Consider the following 14,149-nt stretch of genomic DNA (forward strand, 5'->3'; position numbering starts at 1 on the left):
TTGTAAATGTAAAATAAATTAATGAGTATAAATTATTAAATTAATTTTCTAGAATAGTTATTAAATTAACTAACATTAAAAGTATAATAAGTTTTTTTGAATACGTTTACGTATAATTCAGTTCTATATTTATTTCTTCATTCTTACATACAGTAAATGGTTCACAATTTTCATAATTTACAATATAATTTTAATTGTAAAGTACATTATTTATCATATATATTAAAGATTAATTGAAAAAGACAGATATTTTCATAAGAATACAAAAATTATAAAAAAAGTTGTATATAAATAAAAGCAGGAAAGAAAAAGCATTAATTTTTGTAATTGTAAAGTATTATAGATTGAATTTATAGAAAAAATAGCAATAAATTAAAAGTTTTTAATTAAGTAAAAGATAGTAAATATTAAACTTTATAATAAATTATAAGCACATGAAGTAAAAAACTATTAAATTAATAAGAACTAATTGTAGTTAAAAACATAGCTAATACAATATTTTAGAAAAATATTTAAAATGTATATTATAAATTATTTTGATTTTGTATTAAATTTTTATGTTATCAATACGCCTTGCTTAAATAATCGCAATCTACAAATCTTAAGTAAAATTATAAGTATCAATTTATAACTCTATAATCATTAAATAAAGGTATTATTAATAATTAATAAATATAAAAATATTATATTTGTGTAATGAAATGCTGTATTTGACAGTCTCTTTTTTTCAAGTAAAAAATTGAGGAACATATTATAAAAAATAATGTAGTAATATAATTTTAACTCTTTTTTTGCATGCACACTAATTTCAGAAAGATATGCACTTTTGATAACAAAAAATATTCTTTTGCTCATTTATTATAATATATATTTATATTTTTATATTCAATAAAATTTCAAATAAATTAATACAATATTAATTTTTTTTTTGCCATAACAATATACTTATTAAAAGTACATTTAGTGCACAAACATTTTATTAATTTTCATTTTGATCTTTTATCATATTATTATAAAAAAATTTATTAAACACAACAATATCACTTTTTCTATATATCACTAATAAATTATTATTTTTCAATGAACTTATAACAAATGTAATATAATAGATATTGAGTATTTAAACTAAAAATAAATTATATAAAAAACGCGTAGGAAAAAAAAAAAAATTTTTGTTCAAAATAATATTATAACTAAAAATTTTTAACGTTGTATATTTGAACTTATTATACGTGAAAATAGTATTTTATTTTATAAAACAATAATTGAAGAAAAAAGATAAATTGATAACTTTGACTAAAGTCTTTTATTCTTAATTATAAAATAATATTAAACATTTTGATCAGCTATAACAATTACATTATAAAAATAATTGTTAATATGTTTCAATAACTTTTCTTGTGCTTCAAGTAGAACTTCAAGCTTGTCTAGTATTTATTAATCATTTATTTGATTTTTATAAATCTATAAAATTATAAATTATTATAGCTAAATCATCTGTTAATTCAATAGTTTGCAAAAAAAGAAATGATAAATTTTATTTATTCTACTTGTTATTAGTTATTAAAGTTATCTTATTTCTTTTTAATGTTCAATAGATTATTGTTATAATAAAAATAAATTTTAATGCTACTATTATTAATTTTTTAGATTTTAAAATAATCACTGTTAAAAAGCTTATAGCTATAAAACAATTTTGTTAATAATTTAATAATAACATGTGGAAACAATAATTTATAGTTGTACGAATAGAATTTTTATTTTCTCAATTTTTTATTTAATTAGAACCACAAAAAAAACTTTTAAATGGAAAAGATGCTATATCATTTTTTCTGAATATTGAAAATGTTTTAAATAAACTATTATAAATTGTAGAAAATAAAATTTTGTTTTTACCAATTAAATGTTGAAATAATTGGTATAATATTTTTTAAATCTAGTAAGGAAATAGTACAATGATTGAAATTTAGTATTTTTATTTATGTAAAAACAATCTTTTTTTAGTCTTTTTGTTTATCTAATTAAAGTACATTTAAAAAATCATATGCTTGTACGCATGGCTTTATTTTGACAAAATACTTTTAAAGAAAGTGCTTGTAATTTATGATTTTTTTTAATATAAAGCAATCTTGAATAACATGTTAAAATATAGTAATATTTCTAACCATGAACATATTAAGTTATAAAATTTTTGTTTTTTTCTATGGAATTATCAACTTAACAATTAATGGTTGTCAGCTTAGGAATGGTGGATGGCTTAGAAGAAAACAGACTATTTTGGTAGTAAACCTTAATTCTGACCCATTTTTTAAATACTCAACTTTTTGTGTACAATCAAATGTTTATCAACATTTGTTTAGAATGAATAGACAACGTATGGGTATGAATTCTAAACAAAATGCTAAGTTATTAATGGAGATGACCATGTATGCTAATCAAAATATAGGTCCAAGAAATATAGTAAATAGATAATTTAATTTTAAAAAATTTTTTTAGATGCAACTTTGTACCCAATGTAGAACACAGTGTGGAATGCAGACAAAACTTAAATTTATTGGAGACCCAATACAAGGAAATCGCTTTGGTAAATTTATGCTTTTTTAAAAGTTTAACTTAATATTAATATTTTAGGACATAATAGCTTGCGTCGTGGAGGTAGTCTTACTGCTAGTCAACGTAGACAACGAGTATTAGCAAATGCAATTCACGATGATGACGATGATCTATATGCTACTGTTCAACGTGGTCCTCGACGTGGTTCTCGATTTGGTAGTGGTTCTCGACGTGGTTCTATAAATAGTATTGGTTCACATCATGGTGGTAGTTTTCATAGACGTAATAGCTTGCAACGTAGCAATAGCGTTGAACAGCGTAGAAGAGCAGTATTTGCTAATGAACGTCAAGATAGTGAAGAATAAAAAAAATTGAAAGATATTCAATTAAAAAGATTTAAAGTATTTTTCAACTAATTTTAAGAAAAATAATTTTTAATAAATAAAATTTATAATGGCATTAAGTAATTTTAATTTGACTAAATTTTTTGTATTTTAATTTTCAACTCAGGTAATTTTGCATTTTTAGTATAAATTTATAAGTATAAAACTTATTAATTAATTTTTAAAAACACATATTAAATGAAATAACAATAAAATTTTGTTATGATGCTTTAAATATCTTTACTTACATGTATGTTTTATATTTATTTATTTCTATCTGTTTAGAAATTTTTAACTATAATAAATTTTCTGCAAGTTTCTATATTGTCATTTTTGTTAAAAATATAATGTATATAAAAACGCTTTTTTATAAAAGATGATTGAAATAAAATTAATTGAAGTTCCTATTAGCATACATTTTTCAATATAGAAAAGATGTAAATAAAAAAAAGTTAAGCTATTAAAAAAGAATTTTTTTAAAAAATTGAGTATTGTTATTAAATTTAAAAAAAATATAAAATATAGAATTTAAAAAATACAAAATATGGTAAATGTTGAATATTATGGTTAATCACAAATACAAGGATTGAAAACCATTTGTATTATCATGAAAATGATGTGACCATAAACACGGATAACAAATATATTTAAAAATTTTTTTAAATGTTATTAAATGTGTATTATCAATTTTTTTATTTTAATAACTTTAATTAAAACCTATCAATTGAATTATAAATTTAAAAAAGATAAGATTTTTTATCATACTTAATTCAAAACACATTTTGTAAGAAAAATGTAATTGTTAATAGTTTATGTAGTTTTAAAACTTGTTATTTATCTCAAACATTAATATTAAATGAAAGGTACTTTTGATTTATTATTAAACTTTTATGGTTTTAATATACCTTGTTTAAAAAATTTTAATGCACTTAGTCTTTATAAAGTCATAATAATTAAAGAATATAAATTAAAAAAATATTTTTTTTACATATTATTATTATTAATTGTAAAAATACATAAATAAAAACTTTACTATCACTTTGTGCTTAATTTATTTATGATGAAATAAGTACAATAAATATTATATTAAATAACTAAAATGGTACTTTTATCATTTTGTTCATTGAATTATTGTATTATTTTCTTATAATTTAAATAAATTTCATTTTAAATAAAACAATTTAAACTTTTTATATTATATCAGAATAAATAATAAAATAAAATTATTATTTAATTAAAAATTATTGTAATTAGTGTTTGTATGATACTAACTTTGAAGCATCAATTACACTTTTATTTCTTATAATCTTTTTAATTAGCTTAACGTATTAAAAAAAATCGTTAGCAAATAAATATTAATTCGTTATTACATGATGTCATAAAAAACATACTATAACTTTTTGTTGACTATTATTAATTTACTATAACAATAATAATAAATTATGAATTAAGTAAGATGTAACAAATTATATTTCAATATTGTTTGTTAACTGATATTATATTATATAAAGATAAATACAAAAATGTATCCTAATTACCAACATAAAAATATTATAAAATTAATTGCAATTAACTTAAAAAATTATCTTTTGTTATATTAAACTAATAAATACTATAGCAAACGTAAATATAATTTTTAAAAAAGAACTTTTAATTTACATTTTTATAATTCTTATTTATTTGTTTCAAAGTATATATTCTTTAAATATAAACTTTTTTGAAGTTTTCTTTATATAAAATTTTTTCGTTAGTTTTCAATTGTCTTTAACATTTTAAAATTTATGATATCTTGTTTAATTTTTGTGATAATTTATAAGAAAATATAATCTTTTCATTATAACTTTTAATTTCTCTTTTGCACATTCTTCTTTAATTTAATAATTTTGAAACAAGATAAAAGTTTGAATAACATTTGTCTAATTTTAATTTTACTAAAATAAAAATTATTTTTGAAATGTTTAAAAAATTAATAGAATTGAAATAAAATGAATATTAATTTATTACAATAAAATTATAAAAGGAATGAAGCTAAAAAATTTTTTACATTTTTATAGACATTTATGTTGAAAAATAACAAAAATTAGATTAAAACAATATTTTTTTTTCATTATCAATTAATACTCTTAAACAACTTTTTTGTTTAATAATATGTTATATAATTATAAATCATACAAAAAATGAGGTTTTAAATAATAATTTTTGATAAAAATAAACTGATTTTTAAACAGATCTTTATTAACATAAATGATGTTTAGTGTTTTCAACTTTAATTATTTTTATATATTTATATATTATACATAATATAGTAATTATTAAGCTTTTTCAATTTATGTAAAAAAAACTAAATAATCTTTTTTAAGTATTTTTTTATTATCAATACTTAATTATGCTATATAATAATTATTCTTTTGGTTTTTAAAAGTTATATATTTACTTAAATTAATGAAAAAAAGATGGTAAAATTATATATATTCAATAAAAAATTTAATTTTTTAACAATAAATTTTTTATTGAAAATAATATTAAAATTATTAAGAAATTTTTTAAGAGAAGTTATGAGGAAGTATGTTTTATGATTTATGCTCAACTATTAAACAAATTTTATATTTGCCAAAAGAATAAGCTAATTAACTGTTTTAAATATATGACATATAGATTTGAAAAAAAAACATAAAAGTTGTTAATATTTAATTTTAATATAATCATGTTTTTTGATTATTAAAATTAAAAAGCATTACTGATAAAATTAATTTTTTTAATTTTATTACTATTTAATATTTAATAGGGATATTAATAAAATATGATAATTATTTTAAAAATATTACTATTTATTTAATTCTTAAGGTACCTTGGTATATGTGTTAAATGTCACGTTTACTTTTAAAAACAATTAGATGTTAAAACGATATTTCATTCAAAATTTCACAAATACTTAATTTTTTAAAATCCAAATAAGTTAAAAATACTTTTTTATTAATATTTGATTTGATTAAATATAAAATAAAATAAAATAATTTTAAAAGATTGATAAAAAAATAATAATAAAGTAATAAGTGAGAAATTATGTCATAAAAATAATTTTAACAAATAAAATGTAATTTTTTAAAGATACTTCAACCTGAATTTTTTTATCTCATTTGCAATTATATCAATTTTTAAAAATTGTTAATTGAATTTTTTTTGTACAATACAATAAATAAATTATCAAATTATATAATTTTTTCCTTATAATTAGTCTTCATTTTAATTGAAAAATTTTTTTTTTTAAAAATTCAAAAAAGTTGTTTCATTGAAATGACTTTTCTATAAAAATTTATTATGCTTTCAATTTTTTAGAGCAATATTTTGTAAATATATGTTGTTTTATATATTACTTAAAAACTTTTGTATAAATTTTTTTAATAAACAATGTAAAAATGATTGAATATAAATTACATTAAAAGTCATGTTAATAATTTGAATTTAATATAAAAATATATAATATATTTACTAACAATTTTTTTTCTTAAAATAAAAATATCTTGTTCTTTTTGTATAAATATTAGATTTTTCTCGCATATTAGTTATTCTTGATTTATTTCTAAAGTTAACTTTTTTTTTCTTTGGTCTTAAAAATTTTTGGTACTTTTCAGTTTCGGTAGGGACAAATTTTAAATGATAATTCTTATCAGAAAAAAGGATAAATTTAATCCAAAGGCATTTGATATTTGATAATTGAATTGTTGGGAATAAAATGGTGAAAAAAGTAAATCAATTGATTAAGAAATCATCAAGAAAATCACTTTTTTCTACAGTCAGTTTTTTTCCAAAATTTTTTTTTACAAATTTTTTCAAATTTTTTTTAAAATTTAAGTTTTTTTTTGTCAGAAATGAATATTTTTAGTTTGCCAGCAACTGAAAAAGAAGCTGTGATTTTTTGATGGAGCATGGAATTCTTCCGAAAAGAAGAATCTGTCCAAACGGACATCAAATGAAGCTATATATGGGTCAAAGAAATCAATGGAATTGCAACAAAAGACCATGCCTTAAAAAATAGGACTGAAGACATGGCACTTGGTTTACTGATTTGAAACTAGATTTCGTCATAGCAGTACGCTTCATATACTGCTGGAGCAAAGAACTAGTTTCGATCAAATTTTGTGAGGAGGAACTAGGGATGAGCCACGACACTACCGTAAAGTGGTGTAATTACATGAGGGAGGTGTGCGCGGCTTCTTTGGAAAGAGAGAATTCTGGGAAGATTGGAGGAGAAGGAAGGATAGTGGAGGTGGATGAATCCTTGTTTACAGAAGGAAGAACCATGCAGGGAGAGTTCTACCACGGATATGGATTCTTGGAGGTATTTGCAGAGAAACGGGGGAATCTTTCTTAAAGACCGTTCCAGACCGTGGGGTGCAAACCCTCATGAAAATAATTAAGGATAATGTGGCTGAGGGAAGCACAATTTACACAGATAGCTGGAAGTCTTACAGAACAAGTGAACTCGAAGCTCAGGGATTCACTCACTTCAAAGTGAATCACAAATACCACTTTGTGGATCCTGAGTCTGGAGCTCACACCCAGACTATTGAAAGGATGTGGGGGAGCGCCAAATGGAGGAACAAGAAGCAGAGAGGTACTTCTAGAAATATGCTAGACAGTTACCTCGCTGAATTCATGTGGAGGCAGAGAAATAAGGAAGAGAATCCATTCCTCCAAATCTTACGTGATATAGCGACCTTCTGGCCGCCGGAAGAAAACACGTAAAATAAAGGAGAAAATTAATGAAATTTAATAATTTTTTTTTTTATTTATATGTAAAAGAATCTCCCCTTTTCAAAAAAAAAATAAAATTTTTAATTTTTTAACGTTTTCGTACTCATTTTGTTGAATAAAATTTGTCCCTACCGAAACTGAAAAGTACCAAATTTTTATAATTCTTTTATAATTTACAAATCACATTAAACATTCATATTAATACATATTTATATACATTTACTACCATTGTAATTATTTTTATTATTCAACTTAATTTATCAATCAGATAATAATAGATAATATGTAAAAAACCATTTATTTTTTAATTTTGTATACTTTAACAGTTAAAAATATATTTAAAATATGTAAATTTTAAAAATAATTATTATTTCTATACTAGAATATTATACTTACTTATGTTTAAAGTTTCATAAATTTTATTTTTATAATAACTTTATTTGTCTTCATTTATGTTACATTTGTTAAACACAAAAGTAAAAAAATAGATTATTGTAGTATAATTGAAACACAAAATTTTTAATCATACGTTCTATCAAGATGTCATAACTTTTATTGTGTTAACAAATAATTTATTATATTTTTATGTTGATTATAATATAAAACTTATTTATATAAATTTATTATATATATTTTATATTAAGTATAGTAAATAACTAATAAATGATTACATCTTTTAAAACATTTGGAACTTTTTATTTAAAAACTTGGAAATTTTGTTAAAATTGGTTTTTGTTATCATATTTATATATTGATTAAGTATACCTCATTTAATATATAAAATATTAAAAAAGATACTTAAATAATACATAGCTAACATTGAGTTAATAAATTTTCTTTCTTTCTAAAATTTAAAAATCTACTTTGAATTCAAAAAATTAAATTTTTTTCCAGCTACATATATTTTATTATTTTATTTTTAGTCTTTTAGGTAAAACATGCAACAACAAAATGAAGTAAATAATGATGTAAAAATTATTCTTGTAACAGGAGGAATTATTTCTGGAGTTGAAAAAGGAATTATTTCATCATCATTAGGTGTACTTATGAAAGCATCTGGATATCGTGTATCTGCCACTAAAATTGATTCATATATTAATGTTGATGCTGGAACTTTTTCTCCTCTTGAACATGGCGAAGTTTATGTTCTTGATGATGGTTCTGAAGTAGACTTAGATCTTGGTAATTATGAACATTTTCTTAATATTCGGCTTCGTTGTGATAACAATATTACAACAGGAAAAATATATAGACATGTTATTGAAAATGAAAGACGAGGAGATTATCTTGGAAAAACTGTACAAACTGTTCCTCATATAACTGATGCAATTTCAAAATGGATTGAAAGAGTAGCACAAATTCCAGTAGATGGTAGTCAAGATAAACCACATGTTTGTATTGTAGAGTTAGGTGGAACAATTGGTGATATTGAAGGTATGCTTTTTATAGTTGCTTTTGAAAAATATTAAATACCAGAGCTTAGAAAGCGATTTCTGAATGTTCATGTATCATTAGTTATTTCTCCAAAAAGTACTGGTGAACCCAAAACAAAACCTATGTAAAATAGTATTAAAAATCTTAGAGCAGCTGGTTTAACTCCAGATCTTATTATATGTCGAAGTGAAAATAAGTTGACAGATAATTTAAAAAACAAGATTTGTCAATTTGGTCTAATTGATTCAAAACAAATAATTGGTGTTTACGATTGTAAAAATATTTATCATGTACCAAGTTTGTTGCAAAAACATGGCATTATTGAACTTATTAAAAAACGTCTATGTTTAGATTCTTCAAATAAACTAGCAAAAACAGTTGGTGTCACAAACATGTTTCAATGGTTTAAATTTGCAAATATTGTTGACACATTTACAGAAACTATAAATATTGTTTTAGTTGGAAAATATGTTCAAATAGAAGATGCATATGCATTAATAAATAAAGCCTTAAAACATGCCGCAACACATGCTAAAAGAAATGTCAAAATTAATTATATTCAGTCGCAAGATCTTGAAATTGAAACAGAAGAGAAGATAAAAAAAAGTAGCTTGGGATAAACTTAAAGAATGCCAAAGAATTATTGTACCAGGTGGGTTTGGTAAACGAAGAGTTGAAGGTAAAATTTTAGCATGTCAATATGCACGTGAAAATAAGGTACCATTTCTTAGTGTTTGTCTTGGAATGCAATGTGCGGCTGTTGAATTTGCAAGAAATGTTTTTGGATTTTAAAATGCCAATTCATCAGAATTTGACAAAGATATACCATTTGAAAATCAAGTTGTTATCGATATGCCAGAACATGTTAGAAAAAATGTTGATATGGAAGGAACAATTAGATTAGGATTAAAAAAAAATTTTTTTTTAACAAAAGAATGTAAACTTCAAAAATTATATAAATCTGTAATAATTAAAGAAAGACATCGTCATAGATATGAAGTAAAGCCAACAATTGTTCCAAAACTTTCAGAAGCTGGTTTATTGTTTGTAGGAATAGGAGTTGATAATTCTAGTAATACTTATATTAATCAAAAAAAAACTTTATCAGCAAATAATCTTATTAAAATGACAACATCATCTCATTCAGAAAGTCTCTTACAAACAGTAAATAAAATTTGTTCTATAAGTAGCGACGATAAATCAAATACTAATGTATGTATGGAAATTTTAGAAATGAGAGACCATCCATATTTTGTTGGATGTCAATATCATCCAGAATATCTTTCTCATCCTATAACTCTATCACCACCATTTTTTGGTTTGTTATTGGCTGCTTCTGGACAAATTGAAGAATTTTTTCTTTAACTTAAAATGAGTAAAAAAAAATTTTAAAAGTAATATTCTTTAACAAATTTTTTAATCTCATATAAAATGTTTTGCAAAACTTTTTTTATATAGTATATTTTGTCATAAATAAATATTAAAATTAATTAAAACATTTATATTTGAAATAATTATTAAACATATTTTTTTTTCCAAATTGTTTAAAGTTATATAATACCGTTTAAAAATGTTACTTAAAATTTGTTTAATTTCTTTATTTAATAAAACTTTAAATAAAAATGTCCAAATCAAAAAATTTTGACATTTTTTTAAATTAATTGCCAAATTTTGCTTAAAAAGCATTATCAAAAATGATTTTCAATAGTGTTGTACCTAGTTTAATTTAAGAAAAATTTTAACTTTTTAAAAATTTATAATTTATTTAAAACTAACATTAATAATAATTTGTTGCATAAAAAATTTTAATTTTTAAATTATTTACGTACTTTTATGATATAACAAAATAAGTACATAAAAATATATTTTATTAATACGTTTTTTTTTATACATTAATTTATTTATACTTTTTATTAATATAAAAATTTTATAGAGTAAAATTTATAAGATATATTTTTATAGAAAATATATTTTAAAAATAATAAGTTTTTATTGGTGCGCCTCACGTAGGATAGAAGGAATAACAACTTAAAAAAACTTAACTCAAAACTCTTAACTCTCTCTTTTTATATTTAAAATTTTCATTACATTTCTCATCTCCTATTTTAATCATTTAAAAGATTTCTTTTTTCATAAAAAGTCATCACATAACTCTTTTACTATAGATATAATATTTATTATATTATGAATGCCTAAAACATTTATTCTAATTAGATAACATATTCGTCAAATAAATCATAACAATTTTATTAAAATATAAATTAAAAGAAAAGAAATTTATTTATTTATCTTCTGTTAACTAATACCTAAATTATTATAATATAGATATATCGCTAACAAAATGCATTTTAATAAATGGGAAAAAATTAATTAATTTTCAGTTTCAACTGAATACTTTAAAATAAAAAATCAAGAACGTCTAAAAATTCTTAAAAAATCAAATCTTGAAGGATGGACTAAAAATAAATTTATTAATAAGCAATAAATTTTTTTAAACATATTTATATTACCGTATTTATATAGCCTTTTTTCTTCTGTTGTTCTTGGATAGACAGAATAGATATGAATGTATGTTGGATAATGATATCTAATGTGTAAATTTCTGCATATTTGTTTCTAAAAAATAATTGTTTATGTATCAAATGTTATTAACCTACAGTTGATTTCTGATCAATTCTTCCTTTAATAAAACCATTCATTACTTCTAAATATCTGGTACTTGAATAGCTAGCTATAGATTTTTGTTGTAATTCATATAAAAGTTTAGAAGACAAGCAACATTTAGCTTTACTTAAAAAATCTCCTTTAATTAAATCTACATATAAATAGCATGGTGGTCTTTTGCCAAAAAATCTAGTACACTTTAATTTAATTCCATTTCCTTTAAAAATTAAATGACCACTAATAAATAGAATTAAAAAAAAATTTTTTAATAAAATCATGCTAACAATTATCATTTTTGTTTAATTTAATTTTATATATTTATAATTAAAGTATCAAACATTAATATTAATATTAATATTTATATTATTTTTTTTATAAAATATAAAAACTATTAAATTTTTTAAATCTATTTACTAAAAATTGTAAAAATTTACTTTTTTTGAATTTTTACCTTTGTTTAAAAAGCTTTTAGCAAAAAAATAAATATTTTATCAATATAAGTATTTTAATAATATATAATATATTAATTAATTTTAAAAAAAAATTTACTAATTTATTTTTTTAGACTTCATACTTTTAACAATATTTAATATAATTTTGAAATTTTTAAAATAAATTTAAAGCTAATAGACTCTTTTTTAACTTTTATTTAATACCAGAAATACGTTAAAATGAAAAAAATATTCACAATTCTATAAAAATTATACTTCATGAATAGTTTTTAATAGAGAAATTTTTAAATTAGTGATACCATTTAGCATAGTAAATAAAATTGTACTTGAAAATTATGTATATTTTTTATGACTTATAAATATAATTTTATAATTTATTTTAGTTAAACTATAATACATATTTCTAAATAATATTAATAGTTTAATTGGCATACAAACGCTGAATAAAAATATACAAAATCTATAAATTTTTTATTAACACATTTAATTAAGGCATAATAAACTCATACAAAAGTTTTTTAAAAATTAAACTATTAATTTAATTTTTTTCTTTTTATATTAAGAGCATTAAAGAAAAAAAGTAAAAATTTGAATATTTATAAAAACGTAGAGATTATCATTAAAATATATATGAAAGATTTCAATTAATTCTTAATACTCTTTATTACCTTTTAAACAAAATTTAGAACAAGGTAAGTTAATGTAGAAAAACTTAAACTATCTTCTTGAAATAGTAAATAAATGTTTTGTATTTTAGTTAGAATTATATTTTCTTTAACGAAAAAATAAAAAAGTGTAGCATACTTAAATGATATCAACCAATAATAATTTATAAATTCAACGATTATATTTTAACCACGTACAACATATCTTCCAATTTCTCAAAATTAATTTGATAACACATATATTTAAGCATAAAAATACTTTTATTAAAGAAAAAACAAAAATTCATCTAAAATAACGTACGTACAAAATTTATAAAAATTATAATTAACTTTTTGAAAAGTTTAAAACAATTTTATATATTATATAGTAAATAAAAAATTTAAAAGTAAAAAAAGTTTAAAATAAAATTAAGTAAATTGATAATAGATTTTTTAATAAAGTTTATCAAAAAAATTTAAAATTTATTTACTTTTTTTTAATTTATTAAAAAAGTTAGTTAAGAAAGTAAATCACTAATGTGATGTTAAAAAAAAATTATAGATATGTTAAATATTCGAATTTTCAAAAATAATTTTTAGTACTTACTTGACTCTTAAACTAAACCGATATCAAGCATAAAAAGCAGAAAAAAAACTTTTTTTTGGAATTTGAAACTAAAATTACCCTCAGTTGATAGACCTTGAAAAATAATGAAATTTGAATATAATCAAGGCTATACTAAATATAAATTTCGAGAAGTTACAACACTTCAAAGTTGAAGGCGAAAGTATGGAATATTTTTTTCTAAAACAAGACTTCTATAATAAAATTAAAAATATTAAAATTAAAACACTTTTTCTAGACCATATTTTTACGAAAAGTCGATTAAAGCTAATCTCATCTTTCTGCGACTTTTAGAACTCTAGATATGACAAAAAATGTGTCTTCAAAAAGTTTCAAGAACGAAGTTCATAACTTGAGTATATGAGCACGTAGAGCTATTAAACTAGATGCGCTGGACATCTCTAAAAATTCTAAGTATAGTCTACGTTAAAAACTTCTAAAAACCTTAAACCGTTTTTGAGATACAATTTCTGGTATTTTTTCGCGCCTTATCTTTTATCGTCATTTTTTATATCTCAAAAACTATTAAAGATATAAAAAAAGTTTGAAGGTAGACCCTACATGAAAACTGAATAGTAGTTAACTCCAGAAAACTGTTCTAATTATCTCAATTTTGAAGAAAGATATAGCAGAAGGCGG

At 20.4% G+C, this 14,149-nt stretch overlaps 5 protein-coding genes across 5 annotated transcripts; 4 read left to right on the forward strand and 1 right to left on the reverse strand.

Annotated features, from left to right (window-relative positions):
• Positions 1–2,361: 2,361 nt before the first annotated feature.
• SRAE_X000051300 (Hypothetical protein) lies at positions 2,362–2,918 on the forward strand (the record flags this gene model as incomplete). The annotated part of the gene is made up of 3 exons (XM_024644866.1): positions 2,362–2,460; positions 2,497–2,584; positions 2,632–2,918. The coding sequence occupies 3 exons, from the start codon at positions 2,362–2,364 to the stop codon at positions 2,916–2,918; spliced, it is 474 nt and encodes a 157-aa protein (XP_024510382.1).
• A 4,210-nt stretch (positions 2,919–7,128) lies between these two features.
• SRAE_X000051400 (Transposase, ISXO2-like domain-containing protein) lies at positions 7,129–7,682 on the forward strand (the record flags this gene model as incomplete). Its single annotated transcript, XM_024644867.1, has 2 exons — positions 7,129–7,275; positions 7,356–7,682. The coding sequence occupies 2 exons, from the start codon at positions 7,129–7,131 to the stop codon at positions 7,680–7,682; spliced, it is 474 nt and encodes a 157-aa protein (XP_024510383.1).
• Positions 7,683–8,629: 947 nt separating this feature from the next.
• On the forward strand, positions 8,630–9,917 carry SRAE_X000051500 (CTP synthase 2; the record flags this gene model as incomplete). Its single annotated transcript, XM_024644868.1, has 3 exons — positions 8,630–9,125; positions 9,279–9,731; positions 9,778–9,917. The coding sequence occupies 3 exons, from the start codon at positions 8,630–8,632 to the stop codon at positions 9,915–9,917; spliced, it is 1,089 nt and encodes a 362-aa protein (XP_024510384.1).
• Positions 9,918–9,977: 60 nt separating this feature from the next.
• On the forward strand, positions 9,978–10,490 carry SRAE_X000051600 (CTP synthase 2; the record flags this gene model as incomplete). The annotated part of the gene is made up of 1 exon (XM_024644869.1): positions 9,978–10,490. The coding sequence occupies one exon, from the start codon at positions 9,978–9,980 to the stop codon at positions 10,488–10,490; it is 513 nt and encodes a 170-aa protein (XP_024510385.1).
• A 1,044-nt stretch (positions 10,491–11,534) lies between these two features.
• On the reverse strand, positions 11,535–12,067 carry SRAE_X000051700 (Hypothetical protein; the record flags this gene model as incomplete). Its single annotated transcript, XM_024644870.1, has 3 exons — positions 11,535–11,581; positions 11,636–11,741; positions 11,783–12,067. The coding sequence occupies 3 exons, from the start codon at positions 12,065–12,067 to the stop codon at positions 11,535–11,537; spliced, it is 438 nt and encodes a 145-aa protein (XP_024510386.1).
• Between the last annotated feature and the right edge of the window lie 2,082 nt (positions 12,068–14,149).

Source organism: Strongyloides ratti, assembly GCF_001040885.1.
Source record: "Strongyloides ratti genome assembly S_ratti_ED321, chromosome : X".
NCBI classification, from domain to species: Eukaryota; Metazoa; Nematoda; class Chromadorea; order Rhabditida; family Strongyloididae; genus Strongyloides; species Strongyloides ratti.